Here is a 22,003-nt window from a genome sequence, read left to right as displayed (position 1 = left end):
AATCAGCAGTCTCGGTGCCGGAGACCCCTCAGGGCACAGGAAGCCTGCAAATCCGTTTGAACATCAAGCATGAGGCGTGGATGGAAGGAATACTAAGTTTTGGGTGCATTTGTACTCTTTGTATTTCTAAGTAGGAGCTCTTAGGACGGATATATTATAAATACGTTTAAAAGTTCATGTGGCTTTTGGTCATTGTGCATTTTCTCTTTTCTTCTTTTTTTTTTTAAAAGATCTATTTGTTTTAGAGAGAGTGAGCGAGCTGGGTTTGGGGGAGGCAGAGGGAGAGGGAGGGAGAATTCCATGTAGACTGCGCTAAGCGGGGAGCTCTTCGCGGGGTTCAGTCTCATGACCCTGAGATCACGATCTGAGCGGAAATCAAGAGTTGACTGCTAACGAACTGAGCCATCCAGGCACCCCCACCGTTCATTTTCTTAATCAGCAGACACGTAGTGCACGAAAGGGACTGATGTTAAAAGGGCTCCTGCTCAGAAGGGTTGGGAACATTGATCTGAGAAACATATTCTTTGATATTTATCCAGGCCATCATGGGGCAAATGAGAAAGTAATGAGATTTAATCTGTGGGCAGAATGTTCCTAAGAAGCAGTCTGAGTGAAGCAGAGGTTGAGGGCCAGTAGCTGGAACAAAGAGAGGTCTTTTATTAGGGATTTTTAAACGCTTTGATATAACCAACCTACATTCAGAGCACCTTATACGTCTTGACCCACAACCCTCATCAGTACAAATATCAGTAACCGAAGAATTCTGTGAAAACAGAACTTACCTTGACTCTTTGTGATGTACTCTGATATCTTACACTATTCCATTTGTTCTTTTTAAAATGCTCATTTGGTACTGCTAAGTGGATTTCACAGCCCCTGGTTTGAAAAACGGATTTTTCAGAATCTGGAATGTACATTGCATTAGGGACGTTAGTCTTTTTTGCTCACTGGTCTTCCCTACCACCCGAAGTAGTGCTTCACATCTGTGGCTCAACATATACTTGATGAATGAATGAGTGAGCGAATGAATGGATGAATGAAATGAAACTGACAAGGACTAATTCACACTCTAGTCCATTTTCCAGATGTGAACGTTGAGGCCAGGAGAGATGTTGTGAAGCCCCCACATCACAAAGCTCAGTTAGCCCCACTGGGTCTCACGCTCATCCCTCGGTCCTCAAGCCAGTGTTTTCTTGTTTTTTGATCACACTCTCCTGGCCTCTTTGGCGACGGATATTACACAACAGGTTCGTCATTCCAGGTGTGGTCTTTCCTCCGTCAAGGGCTTTACCGTGGAGGGAGTGTGTGGATTCTTCACGTACCACTTGGGTGTGTACGTCCATTCTGTCTTTGCGCTCGCTGGTCAGCACAGCTGTCTCTCAGCTCGTGGCCCTTGCTGCATTTTCTCTGCCCTTCGGTGAACACCTACAAAGATAATTTCCCAAGCCCTATTAATGTAGACCCACTCTTCCTCTTACCATTTTTTTTTTTTTAATGTACAGAAAGATGCAGCCCTGTTGTATAAAACACCTTTGGTTATTTCTAATGACTTCAGGAAATAGGTTCAGGAGCCATTTAAGAATCTGACATTTTAGGGGTGCCTGGGTGGCTCAGTCGTTAAGCGTCTGCCTTCGGCTCAGGGAGTGATCCCGGCATTCTGGGATCGAGCCCCACATTGGGCTCCTCTGCTGGGAGCCTGCTTCTTCCTCTCCCACTCCCCCTGCCTGTGTTCCCTCTCTCACTGGCTGTCTCCCTCTCTGTCAAATGAATAAAATCTTAAAAAAAAAAAAAAAGAATCTGACCTTTTAATTTTATGCTATCATATTTGAAACTCTAAAACACTGAAAAAATAAATAAAACTGGAGTTCTCTTAGCTCAGAGTCCTTCTTTTCATTCTGTTTTATTACCCTTTTTGGTTTCTACTCTGTGTCATTCTCACTTCTTTTTAGGGAAGTCATTATTACTTCTTCAAAGTTAGGTGTAATTAATTGTGAAAGTCTTTTTTTTTTTTTTTTTAGGTTTTATTTATTTATTTGACAGAGACAGACAGCCAGTGAGAGAGAGAACACAAGCAGGGGGAGTGGGAGAGGAAGGAGCAGGCTCCCAGCGGAGGAGCCTGATGTGGGGCTGGATCCCATAACGCCGGGATCAGGCCCTGAGCCGAAGGCAGACGCTTAATGACTGCGCCACCCAGGCTCCCCTAATTGTGAAGGTCTTAAATAGCAAATGTATGGTTTACAAAATAAAAATCAGAGCAGAATTGAAGTTACGAAGAACTTCCTTATTCCTACAGAGGAAATTTAAGAATGGAAGTGACTTCCTCCCTGGGGATCCCCAAATTTCTCCATGGCTGACCTTTGATCTCTCTTTTGTGGAGTGCCCTAGTTACTCATTTTACACTTGATTGGGGTTGGGAGGACAGATGGTTCTGAAGTTATCAACTGAAGGGTCCCCCCCTTTTTTTTAAGAGAAAAAGATTTAAGGGTCAGTTTAGGAATTTCTGGAGGAGGTGAGTAAAGCATTTGAAAATACTGGTGGGGGCGCCTGCATGGCTCAGTCTTTAAGTGTCCGCCTTCAGCTCAGGGAGTGATCCCAGGGTCCTGGGATCGAGCCCGCATCCGCTCCTCCTCTGGGAGCCTGCTTCTTCCTCTCTCATTCTCCCTGCTTGTGCTCCCTCTCTCGCTGGCATTTTGGCCACAGCTTGAGCCGATTTTGAGATGATTCTGGTTTTCACAACTGCAGTTGGCTTTGGGGTGGGACTACCACTGACATCAAGCGGGTAGATGCCTGCATGCCACCTGGGATGATGCCCGGGACAGCCCCCAGCACAAGAATTCACCTGCTCAAAGTGCCCCTCATGCCGTGATTGAGAAGCCCTGTGTTAAGTAGATCCTTTGTTGTTAGAGTTTTTTTAAAGAGAGAAGGATCTTCCTTTGTTGTGGGGACCTCCAAATATTCCTCTGCGTCCGCTGGCATTTTATTGCATTCGGAAACAGAAGATTCAGAGAGTAGGAGCCCCAAGCACAGCCTTAAAGAGGAAAAATAACTTTATTATCTTGTGATCTTTTTGGCTGGTACCACTAAAGACATTTTGAACTAAATGTTGTTATCTCTTCTTGTGTCTCTAGGTTTTAAAAAGGCACACATTTCCTCTTGCTTGTGCTTAAGTAAAACAGTTCTTAGAGCCTGAAGTTTTCTTATTCATACCCTGGTCCTAAAACCATTGTTGTCTCTTTAAAGACTGTGTAAGAGAGGTGTATACAGTTTTATTTCCTAGAGAAACTTCTAGGGCTCAATTATACTCTATCAAATTCTCTCTTGAGTAGGCCCAGTGTTAACTAAATAGCATATATCTTAGACTCCTCTTCTGCCACTTCTTCCCTCCTAACTGCATATCCTGGGAGCAGCTGACATCATATTCTTCCCTCTGTAATATCACTTGCGCCCCCCCCCCCGTAAAAGCATGGTGCTTTTGATTGTGAACACACCTTGTAACGCGAAGGTATATGACCTCCAAATGTAAGAATCTTTGTATAGATTATGTATGAAATGGAAGTTGTATTTCTTTAGAAAAATGTCATTTCACGTGTTTTATTATTTTTATTTTATTTTAAAAAATTAAAAAATTTTGTGTCTGTTTTAAATAGAAAAACCTATGTAAGTGAAACCAATAAAGTGGGAATGAGATATAAAATAAAAAGCTCAAGATAGAAGGAAGACAGTGAAGGGAGACTACATTCTTCTCTCTCCAACTCAGCTGGGTACCTTCCTGTAATCGATTTATTCGGAGAGTGCTAATGAGCGGCTGTGCACCAGATACTGCGCTGGGCTGAAGTGGCAGGATCGGAACACAGTGCTAAGGTCAAATGTTGCGCAGCCCATCAGGCTGTGTTCTAAGGACAGTAGACATTCCAGAGTGTTATACCCAGAGCCAGGCCTGCGCACGGGGTCCAGGGAAAGCCTCCAAGAGCTGGAGACACTTAAAACTGATTGATTGACATGAAAGGGACTTGGAAATAAGGAGGGGGTTTCCAGAAGAGAAAATAACATGTACAAAGACATTAAAAAGAGAGAGAGAGAGAGAGAGAGCATAATTTGGAAAGAGACGGTGGAGGTTGCTGTACGCCATTGTGAATGTTGTTCATGCCACTGAATTGTATGCTTAAAAATGGGTTAGGATGGCAACTTTTATGTTGTATATTTTACCACACAAAAAATAAAATGGGCAAAAAATATATGGGAGGCACTTTATCTTACTTTTTGAATTAATATATTACTTTACAAAAAGCACGTCTTCGTAGGAACTGCAGGTTGGAAGATGTCTTGAGTGTGCAGGGCGGGTAAGGGCAGTGGTGGGAGATGAAGTAGGTGGGCTCCAGGTTGCACAGAGCAAGAGCTTAACTGGGACGTGGGAAGCCCTAGAAGGATTTCAGGCAAGGGAGTGCTGCGGTCGCAGTCAGGCTTTAGAAGCTCACTCTGGTGACAGGGTGGTGAGTGGACTGGAGGGACGGACACCATTAGGGAGCTTTAGGGGCAAGAATCTGAGCAACAAATCGCAAGAGCCCCGAGTCAAGGCAGGAGTGGTGAGTTTGGAGGGGAGGCATGAAGTAAATGGAGGAGTGAGATGAAGCCTTATCTCAGCGGTTAGAAAAATCCGGGAGGTATCACAGGAGAGGAGATTCCAGACCAAGGTTCAGTGCTGATGCCTTGGAGATGTCACATGACGTCATGACTGACAACTTTTTCATGTTGACGATGAAGAGGGGAGGCGGATGCCAGGTGACGGGGTTGACAAGAGATGGGAAATGAAGAGACCTGTGAGCCGTGCGTCATGGAGGAGGAGACAGGAAGTAACTGGGAAGACTTAGAGCACATGGAAAAGTGGGGCAATAGCACATCCTTACTGAACACTTAATATGTGCCCACCCTCCATGTTCATAATCCTTTAAACTGTTCTTACAAGAACCTGGAGAGCCAGGTGGTATTGCGGGTTGTTTTTTTAAATATGTAATGGGTTTTGGGGGGGCTCAGTTTCCTAGGGCTGCCATAACAAAGTGCTCCAAACTGAGTGACTTCAAACAGAAATGTGTTCTATCTCTGTTCCGGAGGCTCAAAGTCCAAAATGAAGGCATCAGCAGGCCATGTTCCTTCTGTAGGGAAACCCTTCCCTGCGTCATCCTGGCTCCTAGTGGTTGCTGGCAATCCTGGCGTGCCGTGCGTTGCAGCTGTGTCCCTCCACTCCGCCTCCATTATCACGGGGAGTAGTCTCGGCCGCTGTGTGCCTGTTTGTTTCCATGTTGTTCTCTCTGGGTTTCTGTATCTAGCTTTCCTTCTTATAAGGACACATTGGATCAGTGCCCACCCTCACTTACTGTGATTTCATCTTGACTGTATTTTCAAAAACCTGTTTCCAAATAAAAACACATTTGTGGGTCCTGAGGAGTTAGGAAATGAAATGTCTCTTTTTGGGGGACACAGGTCAACCTACAGAGCCATCTAATTTCAAAGTTCATGCTTTATCTACTCTTTAAAAAAAAGTGTCTGCCTCCTATTTCCTCATCTTATTCAATAAAGTGTTTAAATAATATGAGGCAAAATTTTTTCAGATCTGAAATTATATGAAAATGGCTAAAAAGTTTTTAAACGATAGTTATAGAAAGTCTTGAGGAGAAGCAGTTGGTCTTAATTGGGTAACAGGTCAAAGGTGAGCCGAAGGGAAGTGTTTGGGTGGGGGCTCCAGGGTGGGGTGGCATGGGCTGTTTCCTTAGCTCCTGAGCAGAATGGTCCTCGTCGAACTTTTAATTATGCCTTGATTCTAACTGTAGGTTCAAAATTTGTATTTTAAAAAGGCTTTTTTGCTTCTTTCTCTTGTTGAAATTTTTGGGAATATACGTCAAATAGGTGGGCATGCCTGGGAAAGTAAAGAGAAACTTCATTTGAATAAATCTTTAACCAGTAGATCGGTTCAAATACAGCATTAACATTTGCTCTGTTCTTGGCACCGTGAGTACCGAGATGAAAAGATAAGAATATGACATCAGGACTTTATAGTCTGGACCTAGGGACGTGTCCTTCCCCACAGTGCTTGCTCGTCACACACATTTCCACTGCCGTCAAAGACCCAATAAGCACTTCGTTTTGCTCAGATTACTAACAAGTTCTCAGAATTGGGGAGTATCACATTTCATGTCTTCCAGGACACTGTGGATTTTAGGGTGTACCATTATAGTATTTGTTCGGTAAGGGGAAAAATTGCTACAAGTTCGAAGATTAAAAGACACTGCTTTAATTTTACTTAAAGTTTTTTATGCTTATTAACATTCTTTTCAATTTACTCAGACATATATGTTGACCATAACACTCCTGTGCCTATTTTTTAGAGTAAACCAAGTTAACAGTTTTCCTGAAACACCTTCCCATGCATGGCCTAACTTACTGGAATTGCTTTTCAACTGGGAATAATCCATGTCTTGCTTTATTTTCCTCACACAAAGTGTGATGCAGACTTTCTCGAAAGAGAGGTCTGTGAAGTTCTCAGTCCCTGACACCCATTTTGCACATTTTGGAGCACGTGTACAGGTGACAAACAACTACGCCATAAGGACTGCTTAACCAGTTGGCTGTTGAGTGCATCTCGAGTTCAAAGTTGTAAATGTAAAGGGAAAAAAAAGTGTCTTAGGATTGCTGGGGCATGATCCCCACGCCTCTGTTCATCTTCCCTGTCGCTCCCCTGGCAGTGGGACTCTCACCTGGGCACCCAGCCATTTGCCTGTTGGTGGGTTCCAGGCTCTGTCTGCTACATAACTCTTCAGAGGGGAGACAGGCGGCTCTGTTTGCTTGCACAACTACAGGAATTGAGGAGGTGGCTAAAATGGTAACAACCAGAAGGAGCAAATTATCCCCAATTTTCCATCACTTTGGCTCTATAACGATATCCGATATCCGTGACTTTCAGCCAGGGGTCCACATGTGTTCTTAGACCCTCAGGGGACGTTGGAAGCCCCTGGGGAGAAGGCCCCAGCCCTCTGCTTCCAGCTTGCCCTTTGTCCTCCCTGCTCCCTGGAATTTCTCTAAGAAAAAGTATGCATAAATGATGTCATGTATTTGGACCACTTAGTTCAGATTGGAATATACGTAGAGTGCACTCTGTGGTGGAGGCTGTGGTTCTTAATAATTTTCTTAAGTCGTGACTGTCATGTTTTGCCAGTGATTTTGATATCTGCCTTTCTGTTCTTCCTTTGTAGTCTTCATTTTTCATACCGCCCCCCCAGTTTGATGACCCTAAAACAAACCGCACCTTAAAATTTGAATGTTGATAATTTGCTGCCACCTACAGGCTGATGTGGAAAAAGTAGAACCTGTAATTAATAAATTACTAATGACTAGGAATATAAAATCTCAAGGTCATCTTGGAAGTCCTGTGGACAACTACATGACCCCCTTTTCTGAGACATTTATTTTCCCTGGTAGCCTAACTAAGTACTTGAATAGTAGCAGAATCCCCCTAGATTCTTTCTGGAATTGGGCAGCTGTATATAAAGCATTATTAGTAATTAGATATTACATTTTTCTCCTTAAGCAGATTTGCAAACTAGTATTTATTAAAAAGCATGAAAGAGCCTTTGTTTTTTAAGGCATGGTTTAGCACCAGAGTTTTGTTGGACTTTTTTTTTTTTTTGAGTCCTGTTCTGGTTGGAGAGATGGGAAGTCTGAAGAAAACATTAAAAATAAAATAAAGAATGTTTATAGTTAACTCTGTTGTGGTTCTTACTATATTGTCTTATATGATTGTTACCATATACTCCTCTCCCATCCTCAATCTCATACTCTCTTGTCACATAATCTAGCGTAGGGGATACATTAGCAAGCATACACGGGCCTTTCTCTGTGATTTCTGACCGTACATACCTTATCCATAGTTCGATTTGGCTGGAGTTGGAGTTCGAGGTTCTGGTGGCAGATGGCAGGGGATGGGTCCAGTAAGGCCGCGTGCTAAACCTCACGGTTGAATTTTGTCTGGAAAACAACAGGGAACCAACCGCGAAAGGATTGTAAGCTGGAGAGTGACACGATCAGATTTCTCTCACAGAAGTCTTACTTGGGCAGTCTCAAGGTATTTTAGAGGGGCCCTACAGAAGCAATTACTCATTGAGCTTTTCCATCTACTGACCGTACCCGTCACATATCGTCTGCGCATTAGAAGGCTGAGTCATATTCTGTGTGCCGCTCCAGTTTGTGTGTTTTTGAATTCTTACTTGTGTTACTTCTATTCCTTTAACAGTTCTGTAAACACCTTTCAGGTCGGCACTGTTTTGGTACTGTTATGCTAATGATGATTGCTGTTATAATTATTAAGCGCCATAGCGGTTAATATGGCATAGAGCCTGTAACAGGTGTCTTCGTACCTCTTACACAGTGGACATACAGGTTGTGTCATTGATTCGTATACTTCTTTTAGGTTGGCCGTGGCGCTGGCTGCTTGTTGAACCGCGTGGTTTTTCTCCCCCTCCTTCCTTTCCGCCTGCCTGGGAAGTCTGGCATCTGCTGCCTGGCACCTTGCTCTGGGCGGGACGCCGCGTCGCTGCTATGGCTGCACTAGCACGTCTCAGAAGTGGACGTGGGGGTGGTGGGGGTCTGCGGTGCCCACTGGCAGAAAGAGGCGAAGAGCAGGAAAAGGAGGAGACCTTTCTCTGGTTCCCTACGCAAAAAATCTGTTGCCAGAGGAGACTGTGAAAACCCAGACCCCTGTGACGTGGGAATGCATGGGCAGAACTTGGCTAGGATAAGGCAAGTGGGGCCAGCAGCCCCGGCCTTAGCTGTAAAATTGAAGAGGGCACCAAAATGCTCTGCCATCAAGACCAGTAATACGTTAATGCAATTTTCAGAAAAATTAAAATGAAAGCATGATGAACAAAATGCTCAACTTTTAAACAGAGACAAGATCAGGAACGGCACTGTGCAAAGCCATTTTGGAGCCTGAGGCGGAAGGAAACGTCAATGATACTGAGCCTATTTAAAATTTTGGTATTTTGTTCATTATAGATTCTTTGAATTAACTTTGATTTTTTTCAAAATATTGCATTAAAGTATTAAAATTATACTGAGTTTTTGGTGCCACCTTAAATTTTGCACCCAAGATTTGGGCGGGGGGGGGGGTGCTCGTTGACCTCACCCTAGCCTTATGCATGGTTGGTTGGGCAGAAGAGAGGGGAGAGTTGCTGGAGGTCAGGTCCCTCCCTGGCCACTCGAGAAGTACCAGGTTCTTCAAGCTGAAGGACCCATAGTGGTTGACTCTATTCCAGGGGAGTGGCTGTGCCTTGTTGGTCTTAAATAATGTGGAAAACTTCTGTGTTGCTGTTGGTCATTTCTGTATACGTTAGGACTTTTCAGGGTTATTGGATTATATATATAATTTTTTTTTAACTTCAGGAAAGGGTTTCCTACCTCCACTAACAATGGAAAGAAATGTAATAAAATTCCTTTCTTTCTTTCTTTCTTTCTTTGGAATAAAATTTCTGTAGGTGTTGAGTTTGTTCAGTTCTTAACTGAGATTAAGTACTGGATTTGATTAGCACAGGAAGCTATAGACATTTACAAACCCCTTTCCTTGTTAGTGTGAATTATTAGTCATGCTGATTTACTAGGTTAGCATTTAAAGCCTTGGCAAGATCCCATTCTTGGCTCTTAACTCTTCTGCTTTGCAGTAACTATATTGTGACTGAGCAAAAGACCAGAAGCTACGCGAGTGCTGTATTTTCTAAATTCATATTTTGGCAGAGTATAATTTGGTGGTTTTTAGTGGTAGCTCAGACTTTTCTTTTTGTCCTTTGCAGGAAGAGCCAGATCATTTGAAGGTACAGAAAGTTGATACGTGGGTCCAGTCGAATTGGTTTTTTTCTCACTGGGGCAGTGGAGGAGCCTAAAGGAGAATTTTACTTAGCTTTTGTACCTTACAGACCTTTTTTTTTTTTTTAATCCCCAACAAGGTCTGCTGAGAACAGACCCAGTACCTGAGGAAGGAGAAGATGTTGCTGCCACGATCAGTGCCACAGAGACCCTATCGGAGGAGGAGCAAGAAGAGCTAAGAAAAGAACTTGCAAAGGTAAAGCAGCATTCCTTTTGGAACTTCATGCTTTGCGCTTAAACCATCATTTGTGTTTCTGAAGCACATGGTAACATCTCATCCTCCGTTCCTGGGGAGAGAAAGCAACATACACTTACTTGTCCTAGAGGTCTGGAGTGGGGGAGGAGAAACAGAAGAGCGTGCTGTCAGTTTGTTTCTATATGAATAAAGGGATCTAATGAGTGACGTGGGTGTGAGAAGTCGGATGTGAAGGACGAAACGATGAGAGGAGCACTAGTGGATATCGCCAGAGGGGCTGCCCTGAGTCTAATGCACTTGGCATTTCAGCTGCACCAGTGACTTTGTTTTCCCCTTTGCTGTGTTGTGGATGTAAGTCGGCACTTCGAACCTTCTTTCCCTCCCTCCCTTTCTCTCTCTTTCTCTTCTTCTTAAAATTAACCATTGAGAGGTGTAGGATTCCATGGCATTTAGCACGTTCGCAGCCTTTTGCTGCTGTCACCTCTGTGTAGTTTCCCGTTTCCATCACACCCAGGGGAGACCCGTACTCATTAAACTGGCACCCTGAATCACACCTCCCTCGTCCCCTGGTCCCCTGGCAATAATAACCTGCTTTGTGTCTTGTCTCTATGGATTTACTTATTCTGGATATTTTGTTTAAGTGGAATCATTCATGTTACTTTTTGTATGTGGCCTCTTTCGCTTGGCATAATGTTTTTGAGGTTCATTCTTACGGCATGTATTGTGTATTGGTACTTCCCAGGTTTTTTTAAAGATTTTATTATTTATTAGTTTATTTGAAAGTGAGAGAGAGAGCGAGTGTGCATTTTCAAACATGATCTAGGGGGAGGGTCAGAAGGGGAGAGAGAGGGACAAGCAGAGTCTGTGCTGAGCATAGAGCCCTATGCAGGGCTTGATCCCACGACCCTGAGATCATGACCTGAGCCGAAATCAGAAGCTGGAGGCTGGACTGACCGAGCAACCCAGGCGTGCCTGGTACTTTATTATTTTTTTATGGCTGAATGATATTCCATTATATGTGTTTACCATATTTTGTTTATCTGTGTGTTGATGGATGTTTTGGTGGTTTCCACATTTTTACTTTTGTAGATACTGAGCTAGGAGCATTTGTATAAAAGTACTTGTATGAATACCTATTTTTAGTTCCTTTGGGTATGTACCTAGGACTGGAATTGCTAAATCAAATGGCAATTCCATGTTTAACTTTTTTGGGGAACCACCAAATTATTCCCCACAGCAAGGACACTATTTTTCATCCCAGTCTGCAATTTCTCTACATATTTGCCAATATTTTTGTTTTCTGTCTTTCTGATTATGGCCATCCTAGTGAGTGTTAAGTGGTATGTTGTTATAATTTTGATTTGTATTTCCCTAATGACCAGTGATATTGAGCATTCATATACTTATTAGCCATTCTTATATCTTCTTTGGAGAAATGTCTATTCAAATCCTTTGCCCAGTTTTTCTTTCAATTGTTTTTGGTTTAGTTTTGTTTTTGTTGAGATATAAGAACTCTTTACATATTCTGGATATTAGACCCTTATCAGATATATGGTTAGCAAATATTCTCTCCTGTTCTGTGTGTTGTTTTTTCACTTTCTTCATAGTGTCTTAATGCACATAAGTTTTAAATTTTGATGAAATCTAATTTTTCTTTAGTTGCTGGTGCTCTTGGTATATCCAAGAATCCCATTTCCAAAGCTCAGAGCATGAGGATTTACCTCTATGTTTTCTTCTAAGACTTTTAGCTCTTATATTTAAGCCATTGATCCATTTCAAGTTAATTTTTTTTTATGGTTTGTGGTAGAGGTCCATCTTCTTTCTTTTGCATGTGAATATTTAGTTTTCCCAGTGCCCTTTGTTGAAGATACTACCCTCAATGAGTGCTCTTGGCATCCTTGTGAAAAATCAGTTGCCATTGATATAAGGGTTTATTTCTGTACCTTCAGTTCTATGACATTCATCTCTGTGTTTATTCTTCTGAGAGTACCACACCATTTTGATGACTATAGCTTTGTAGTAAGTTTTGAAATTGGGGAGTATGAGTTCTTTACCTTTTTCTTCTTTTTCAAAATCGTTATTTAGGGTCCTTTACAATTTCTTATGAATTTTGGAATCTACTTTTCTACCCATAAAATGTGCCCTTGGGATTTTGATAGGGCTTTTATTGAATCTGTAGATTGATCTAGGGGAGTATTGGCATCTTAGCAATATAAAGTGTTCCAGTCATTGAACATGGAATATCTTTCCATTTATCTAAGATGTCTTTAATTTTCTTTAGCGGTGTTTTGTAGCTTTCAGTGTACAAGTCTATTATTTCCTTACATTTATTCCCAAGTATTTTATCCATATGTTATGGATACTAGATCCTTCTCAGATATATTCTTTGTGCTTTAAAGGTCCTTCTTTTATATATATATATTTTCCTATTTTTAAAATATGTGTATTTTATTTTATTCTTTTATTTTTTTGAAATGGTACTTTTAATTTTTTTTATTATGATATGTTAGTCACCATACAGTACATCATTAGTTTTTGATGTAGTGTTCCATGCTTCATTGTTTGCATGTAATACCCAGTGCTCCATGCAGTACATGCCCTCCTTAATACCCATCACTGGGCTAGCCCATCTCTCCTCTAAAACCCTCAGTTTTGTTTCCCGGAGTCCATAGTCTCTCATGGTTCATTTCCCCCTCTGCTTACCCTCCCCCCCTTCATTTTTCCCTACCTTCTCCTACCGGTCTCCCTGCTATTCCATATGTTCCACAAATGAGTGAAACCATATGATAATTGTCTTTCTCTGCTTGACTTATTTCACTTAGCATAATCCCCTCCAGTCCCATCCATGCTGATGCAAATGTTGGGTATTCATCCTTTCTGATGGCTGAGTAGTATTCCATTGTATATATGGACCACATCTTCTTTATCCATTTGTCTGTTGAAGGATATCTCGGCTTCTTCCATAGTTTGGCTATTGTGGACAATGCTGCTATAAACATTGGGGTGCATGTGGCCCTTCTCTTCACTATGTCTGTATCTTTAGGGTAAATAACCACTAGTGCAATTGCTGGGTCATAGGGTAGCTCTATTTTTAACTTTTTTGAGGGACCTCCACACTGTTTTCCAAAGTGGCTGTGCCAACTTGCATTCTCATCAACAGTATAAGAGGGTTGCCTGTTCCTCACATCCTCTCCAACATTTGTTATTTCTTGCCTTGTCGATTTTTTACATTCTAACTGGTGCAAGGTGGTATCTCAGTGTGGTTTTGATTTGAATTTCCCTGATGGCTAACAGACACATGATAAAATATGTGTATTTTATATACATAATATGTAATATATATGTTGCATTAAGGAATGGTAGCTATGATGTGCTGAGCTGGGTATGTTGGCAGCACAATCTAACCAACAAAGGTGGGGAATGCACTGGATCATGTATTGTTCAGTAAGATTTATAGTGGTCTTTCTCCCCAACTGTCAGTAGGGAAAGGAAACTTCAGAGAAGTGTCAAGGGATATTTATCTTTTAAGTCTGTTCTTTGGAGTATTTGAAAAGTTGGAGTAGGGATAGAGAAGGAGGTATTGGAAAGCAAATAGTGTGCAATGAGAGTTAACCAGTAAACTGAGAAGTGGAGCCTGAAGACCTGGGTTGAAATTCTGGTTCCTACATTATTAGTTCGATGACTTAGGGCAAATCGTTTAATTTACTTGATTTTGAACCTCATTCATCCATTGTTGCCTTTTTCTTTTCATATTCCACTTAAATGTGACTTCCAAAACTGGCCCAGAATGAGAGGTCCTGTCTGACAAGCAGGGAGGGTTATCCTTGTTCTGGACCTACATTCTAAGTAATGCCCTCTTAAGAACTGTTTGTTGGGGCGCCTGGGTGGCTCAGTGGGTGAAACATCTGCCTTCGGCTCAGGTCATGATCGCAGGGTCCTGGAATCGGGCCCCACACCAGGCCCTGCATCAGGCCCCGCATCATCAGATCCCCTGCTCAGCTGGGAGGCTGCTTCTCCCTCTCCCTCTGCCCCTCCTCCCTGCTTGTGTGCGCATGAGCTCTCTCTCTCTCTCTCAAATAAAAGTAAAATCTTATGAAGAAGAACTGTTTGTTTTGCTAGCCACTTCACATTTGATTTATTCTTCTCTCCTTTTGTTGAGTACTATTTTTCTTCACTTTGTGTTCCGTAAAGATTTAATCATCAGTGAAAACAGTTTATTTAACAACCCTTTATGTTGTTTTTATTTATTTTATCTTTTAAATTATTTATTCGGCAGAGGGAGAAGCGGAGGGAGAGGGACAAGCAAACTCTTGTAAACGCGGGGCTTGATATCAGGACCCTGAGATCATGCATGACCTGAGCTGAAACCAGGAGTTGGACACTTAACCGACTGAGCCACCCATGTGCCCCCACTATATATTGTTTTCAAAGGCCATGCTGTCTTTGGAATCACTGAACTGTGAGGTCGAGGCTGAGAATATGGCTTTGCAACAAGCCAAGAGAAGCATCTTTCTAAGGGTCTTGAATATTAATGACCATCCCACTTTTTCAACTTCCTGGGACAAAAGGTCTCTTCTGAGTGAGCTCTCTTTCTCCCTGCGGGTCTGCCCCTTGCCCTCTGTTTTTCAGACTCGGGCTTTGCTTCTGCTCTGTGAGTCGTTTTCTGTTCTCCCTAGCTTCTGCTTAGAGTTTTGGCTGCCTCAAATATATTTAAGCTTCCATATCTCCTAATCTCATTGTGCCTTACCTGTACTTTAGGGCTTCTTTATCCAAGTCTTCCCGGTGTTATCTCAGTTTCTCAAACTGGATTCCTGAATGAGAGAGACCATGATCAGTGGAGCATCTCTTTTAACAGCAGGCACGTCACTGGGTAGTGGCCACTTGATGGGTTGGCTGTTCTTGGGTCAGGGGCCTACCTCTAACCGTCCAGCTAAGGCTGGTCAGTCAGCATCAGGGGGTCCACATGGGACTTCTGTGGGGCTGTCTGGGGGAGACGGTTTGATTTATTTCTGGCTGTGGCTTTGGCAGGCCCTGGGACAGACATTCCAGTATAAACTCATGAAATACACAGGAAGGTTGGACTTTGGCTTGGCTGTGCATGTTTTGGTGGGGAGTGGGGAGTAGTTTGATTTGGTTCAGAAATACGAGTTCTGTGGGCATTCAAGTGGAAGTGTCCAGCTGGAAATGCAGACCAGGGGTCAGAAGAGTGGATGGTAGGATAATTTGAATATTATCTGTGTGGAGGTTCGAGCCCTAAGCTTCCATGAGATAGCTGAGTAAGGAAGTGTAGAGAGAGAGAGGAGAAGCCTGAGGACAACTCAAGATAGAAATATAAAGAAGAGAAAAGAGGGGCACCTGGGGGTCTCAGTTGGTTAAGTGTCCGACTCTTGGTTTTGTCTCAGGTCATGATCTCAGGGTTGTGAGATGGGACCCCACGTCAGGCTCTGCGCTGAGCGTGGAGCCTGCTTGAGATTCTCTCTCTCCCTCTCCCTCTGCCCCCTCCCCCGATCCCCACTTGTGTGCTGTCTCTCTCTCTCTCCAAAAAATAAAATAAAATAAAATAAAATAAAATAAAATAAAATAGAAGAGGAAAGAGAAACTCTGAAGGAGAGATCAGCATGTAACTAGTTTACTTAACAATGTGCTATATGTTGTTTTTAAAAGAGACAGATAATTGAATCAAAAAATGTTTTTAAATGACTCTAGAATTTTGAGTACAGTTTTGCACTAATAATCTTCACTTATTGAATGACTCTTGCTGTATTTTTACCCCAACCCCCTTCCTCATAGGTAGAAGAAGAAATCCAGACTCTGTCTCAGGTGTTAGCAGCAAAAGAGAAGCATCTAGCAGAGATCAAACGGAAACTTGGGATCAATTCACTACAGGAACTAAAACAGAACATTGCCAAAGGCTGGCAGGATGTGACAGCAACATCTGCGTACGTTCCCTTGATCATACATTTTTCTAGAGAATGTAAAGGACACTTGGCTTCTTTTGTCTGGGCAGGAGAATTGAAAAGGGATAAGGATGCTTCTGCAACTTTCCTTTGTACTACACAGGGCTCTCCCCGCCCAGCCCTCAAGTGTACCTGACTCTTCTCTAACTGGCCTTCCACACTGTTCTAGGGGATAGAAAGAAAACCAGCCTCGTCTGTGAGTGGAAGTAATAACATTTAAGTCCCAGCAGTCTTATATATTGACTTGCCAGAAATGCACACGGGTCACACAGTCCTCAGAATGACTGAAGAGGGTGGGAGGTGAGCCCGTAGCCTGAGATAAGGAAGCAGGATCAGGTAAGGGTTGAGGTCACAGAACTCAAAAATGTGGGGGCAGGATTTGAACTCAGGTTTGACCAAGTACGGAGCCAGTCTTTCTTCAGCCTGCTCTCTAGAAAGCATAAGACTCTTAGTTCATCACCTCTGACAGGGGCTGGTGTCAGAGGCCCACCCCTTAATCTTCTTGTCTTGTTGGTCACACGGATTGTGATAAGGCATTACGACCATGCAGTTTTGTTTCCCAGCACAAGGAGGAGCAGGCCTCTGGGAACAGATTCTGAAGTGTGTTCTTTCTCATCTGTGTCGTTAGTCCCCTGGGCTGAGCTGGTGACCAGTAGCAGTGAGGCTGACGGCATCCTGACATGACAGCACGAGGGTGTCCACCCCCTTTGAGCCACTTTCTACCCACATAAGACCAGGAAACTATTCTGTGACTGTGTATCACCATAAACTTTCTGTTTAAGTAAAAAGGCCTGAGCATCCCTTTCTCTAACACGAGGATCTTAACCTCTTCGTGGCTACCGTATTCGTTTGTTTTTATTTTCCCTTCACTGATCCCTGGGTAGATGGCTGGTAAATGATAGCTTTATGTTCTAGCAAATATCACACTGAAGTCACTTTGAGTGTCGCACCTTTTACGTGCTCTGCTGAGAGTCCTCAAGTCCTTATTTGGTAGCTCTGTAGACATGCAAAATTTAAAAAAAATTCTTTATAGCCCATACGATTTATTTGAATAATAAAGTACACATGGGCCTTACTTTGTTTCTGGTCCCTTTTTAGGAGATAAAGTTACAAAAGGCATGTGAGGAATTTGATTTCATTTTTGTTTTGTTTGGCTTCGATGGAAAAGAATAAGGGGTATAATTTCTTTCAGCCTCTGGCTCATTTTCCTCTTTTCTCCGTGACTGTTTTTGCCCCGTCCTACCCTGATTTCCTTGGCCCCCGGCTCCACGGCGTCTGTCCGTGTGGCCGTCCTTAGGCGCTGCCCGAGACAGCGCCCGAATGAGGGGTAAGGATCGGGTGACGTGATCATGCCCACCTGGTGGTTGGGAGGAGTTCGGATGTTCCAAAAACAAAATTTGTTTAATTTTGGAGAGCTCTCCAGGAGATGGTGATCGTGCTTTAAATAACTGCTGTTAGGAAAGGTTAGCTGAACTTTTCTTTGTTCTTTTACAATTCAATGTAGATACAAAAAGACGTCTGAAACCTTATCTCAAGCTGGACAGAAGGCATCAGCTGCTTTCTCATCTGTTGGATCAGTCATCACCAAAAAGCTGGAAGACGTAAAGTATGTGCTCATTTTTCCTTGATCCTTGTAGCTGAGGCAGATGAAAGTATGCCGTGGTTACATGTATTTCCCGACTTTGCCTGTGGATAAGGCGGCCACGCCTTCGAACGGGACCTGAAATATTGCCTAGATGATCTTAGCTGTAGCCTTCCGACTTCTAGGCATAGCATTCAAAATAATCATCTTACGAGTACATTTAAGGTTGTTGGAAATTCTGGCTGTGTACTTTTGTCCTTTTAGTCCTTCCTGATCACGCAGGGTAAGTACGTCTCTCATAGTTGCAAGTCTGTGGTTGTGGGCCGAGCCTGTTGTCCTGCTGGGGACACGTCCAGGAGCACTGACTGCACGCTTGGACTGAGACCTGCCTTCGGTTCTGTGTGGGACATTGTTGTACTGTGGTGTGATTACAACACGCTCATCTGTGGACTGATGTGTACTAATTTGTAAGCTCTCTCTACATCCACGCTTAGGCCCAAATCTTGGTGTTGAGCTTTGCTTTTCATTTTGCATTTATATTTTAGATGAGTCTGCAGAATTTTTGTGGCAATTTCAATAAAACCACTTCACAGTGCTTTTGTGTGTCCCCCATCCTGCCTCCGCCCCCCCCATGTGGAGTAGAACAGCGCTGAAAGTGACAAACATGGTTTAAATTTGCTGTGCTTCTGTTAGCATGAAAGTTCTTTTGTTTTACCAACAAAACCCGCAGATCGCATGACTTTGTGTTTTTCATTTGTGGGGAATGTAGCTTTTACAACCAGAATTCTGTCGGTTGAACACGTTTAGCAATCAATTATATTATATACTCTGTACCAAAAAACCAAATGACTTGTTTACTCAGTCTGGACTATCATCATTGTAAGAACTGTGTACTAAACATAACTCACTGGGATTCTTCTGGCAATTTATATACATCTCGTAGGTGCTCTCCTTGCTTTTATGCCGACTTCATCGTATAGCACGTTAGCGTCCAGTTAAAACCTTACACAACTTTAAAAAAGCAGGTGATTTCATTGTTTTAGATTTACCAGAACTTCCTTTCTTTTTTAATGCTTACTGTGGCTTCTTGCAGATTGCAAGCCTTTTCACATTCCTTTAGGTAAGGAGAGCTTGAACCCTCCCTGCAGCTTGGCCCGTGTCTAAGACAAGTGTGCTTACTTAGACTCTTACGACCCGTTGGATGGTTGTGTTTGTCCACTACGTACTTTTTCTTGCGTTTGGAATATCTTTTTCTCTGGTGCATACCTATTTTTAAGGGAGGCTTTCTTGTATCCCATGGGTAATGGATAAATTAAAAGAATAATTTGACACTGTGGTTCAGGGATATGGAAATGATTTTGACATTCCTTAACTCTTTTTTTTGGTAAAAAGAAGCAGCTTAACCATGGCATACAGAATTCCTCCCTTTTAATGTCTGACTTTGTTTGTTTTTGATGCTTTAATTTCTTTGGTGCTTTTGTAAGGATGTTGGAATTCTCCTTCACGTGGGTCCCATTATGTATCTGTAATAGAGTGCATATGTGCTGCCTCGTGATGTAAGTCTCCCGACTTACACAGGTTACTCTGAATATTTTTTTTATTGTGGTAAAATATACATAAGGTAAAATATACCACTTCTCAGTACTTGTTTTACTAGCTTCTAGTTTTTGCTATTTTTTAATTTCAATACTTGTTTTACTAGCTTATAGTTTTCACTATTTTTAAATTTCTTTACACTAGTTATAGTCTTTAAGTGTACATATAAGGAAATTTCATGGTTGCCAAAGGAAAAATAGTCTGCTAGGCTAAAAAGCACATTAAAAAGATGTCAGCCCGAACCATGCCTTATAGAAGGAATCTTTGTGATGTTAAACCTCTTCTCTGTCTCCCATACAGACTGTTTTTTTTTTTTTAAAAGATTTTATTTATTTATTAGACAGAGATAGAGACAGCCAACGAGAGAGGGAACACAAGCAGGGGGAGTGGGAGAGGAAGAAGCAGGCTCATAGCGGAGGAGCCTGATGTGGGGCTCGATCCCATAACGCCGGGATCACGCCCTGAGCCGAAGGCAGACGCTTAACCGCTGTGCCACCCAGGCGCCCCAACCCATACAGACTGTTTTATCCGATTAATAGAGAAAAGGAAGTTGGAGGAAGGACTTTAGAGTGTAAGCAGGAAAGGCAACATGGTAGTCTCCATCTCTGTTCCCGTGAATGCCAACTGTCTTCTCAAGCAGCCGCTCGCTATAGTCCATTTGTCTTCTTGAGTAAGGAAACATGTACTTACAGCTCAGGTCTTTCTGTCATAGTGACACTTGGCCCTGGAAGTCAGAGGAAATCATAGGGATAAATCAACTCTAAATGCTGAATTATTTAAAGTTAAAACGATGCTTTAAAAAAAAAAATCAAATCAACAATAGGAGGGTATTCTGTATCTCTGGTATTCAGTTAAAAATGTCCCAAGTGCTCTAGGCAACTGTTAGGACCATTTTATCCAAGGTTGAGTTGAGTGAATAGGTATTCAGTCACATGATCCATTCTGCTAACGTTAGACTGCATTTTGTGGACAGGTCCAAAGAATACAACCATAAATCAGATACGGTTCTTGTACAGAAGGACCTTAAAATCTTTGAGCGGATGGAGTTGGGGGATGGAAGTGGGGACTAGAAATCAGTGAAGGCGGGAGAGCCCTGTTAACACTGGATTATGTAAAACAATGTTAGATGTGATAGAAACAAAAATCTAAGCATATTTATGTAAGTGCTTTTGAGGAATGATTCATCAGTACATGTCCCCGTTCTTGCTGTATATCTTGAAGAAGATGAAGCAAAGGTACATGGCAAAGATGGGTCAGTATGTGCTGTCGTATTAATTGACCAGGAACAGATGGAGTGTTGCCACTCTTTTCTAGCTCCTTAGGCAGTCACTCTTTTCATTTCATTTAAAAAATATAATTGAGGGGCACCTGGGTGGCTCACTTGGTAAGCGTCTCACTCTTAGTTTCAGCTCAGGTCATGATCTCAGGGTCCTGGGATGGAGCCTGGATTTGGCTCCATGCTCAGTGGGGAGTCTGCTAGTTGATTCTCTCCCTCTGCCTTCCCCCCTAAAATAAGTAAATAAGTCTTAAAATATATATATATATATATATAGATTATACTCTACTATGTTTAGTCCTGTTTTTAATAGTGTTTCAGGATTTCTTTTCCTTCAGTGCCCATGGCTCTTGGTCATGCTGCTTCGAAGAATGAAGAGGTAGGCCGGACGAAAAGTGGTGGGCAGCAAAGCCAAGTTTATTGAGTGATAGTAAAGTTTACTGAGGGACAGTACAAAGCTCCCAAAGAAGAAGGAAGGGACCCAAGAGGGTTAGAGTTTCGAAGTCCAGGGGTTTTTATGAGATTGTTGGCTGTTTTAATCTGATTAACCTTCCCTGCACCTGTCACCCAATCAGGTTTTTGTCCCTGTGCTCGTCTACTGATTGGGTAGTTGTTCACGTGGGAAGGGTGGAGGGCTCTTTCCAGGGTGGAGTAGAATAATCCTCTTAGGATGGGCCCCTTGCCCCTGCCTGCCTTTCTTCTGACTATCCTCCATTAATAATATATCATGTATCGATAAGTGGAGGTAAGAGTAAGGCTTTTGATTTAAACTTGGAAATTAGAGACATGAGATTATCTTCTGGAAGCTAAGTTTTATAATTCTCACCGATTAAAAGTTGGCTGAAGTCACTGAAATCATTTCTAGGCCAAGAAGCCTTGATCATAATGTGATTTAGTGTGTTCATATATCAAAAATATATGAAAACATATATAAGAGAAATACATAAAAAATACATCATAGAGAACTCTGTATAAAGAAAGCCCACATCTTTTACATCAGTGAGTCAAGGGAGCAAATACTGGCCCCAGAAACTGTCCAAGAAGAGGGAGCTCAGACAGTAGATTTTGAGGATTTCCATCCCAGCAAGGCCTTTGCTCCCATGGAGACGGATGCAAGAGGCCTTTTTTGCCAAGTGCTTGAAATAGTTGGTTAATCCTGTCAACTACCCTTTGTTTTGAGTCGGTGCTTAGCCAGCAAGCTTGAGGCAATGACTTCACTCTCTTGACAGGATTGTGGATGATTTGCTGATGTGAATTATTAGACTTGGCAGCAGTTTTTATGCCACGTTGTCAATTAATAAATTGGCACTTGGGATTTAGATATTTGTCTTACACCTCAAGTGGGTGTGTGAGGAGGAGGAGGAAGCAGAGGAAACAAGAGAGACAGAGAGATCTGTTTTGAATGCCCTGAGAATTAGGTGTCTGGGGGCCAGATCTGGGACAGGGTGATGAGAACTCTCCTGGGAGGCCCTGTAGGGACAGCCAGCTCC

The 22,003-nt window shown here is 42.5% G+C and overlaps 1 protein-coding gene across 1 annotated transcript in view; it reads left to right on the top strand.

Annotated features, from left to right (window-relative positions):
• The window catches only part of TPD52 (tumor protein D52), a 98,504-nt gene that overhangs the window by 63,305 nt on the left and 13,196 nt on the right, over positions 1–22,003 (top strand). The window contains exons 2-4 of the mRNA XM_040626184.1: positions 9,987–10,102; positions 15,893–16,041; positions 17,564–17,665. Of these exons, the coding sequence (XP_040482118.1) occupies positions 9,987–10,102; positions 15,893–16,041; positions 17,564–17,665 (367 nt within the window). The remainder of the gene's footprint in view (positions 1–9,986; positions 10,103–15,892; positions 16,042–17,563; positions 17,666–22,003) is intronic.

Source organism: Ursus maritimus, unplaced genomic scaffold, assembly GCF_017311325.1.
Source record: "Ursus maritimus isolate PB19 unplaced genomic scaffold, ASM1731132v1 scaffold_9, whole genome shotgun sequence".
Taxonomy (NCBI): Eukaryota; Metazoa; Chordata; class Mammalia; order Carnivora; family Ursidae; genus Ursus; species Ursus maritimus.
This window is presented reverse-complemented; position numbering and strand designations above follow the sequence as displayed.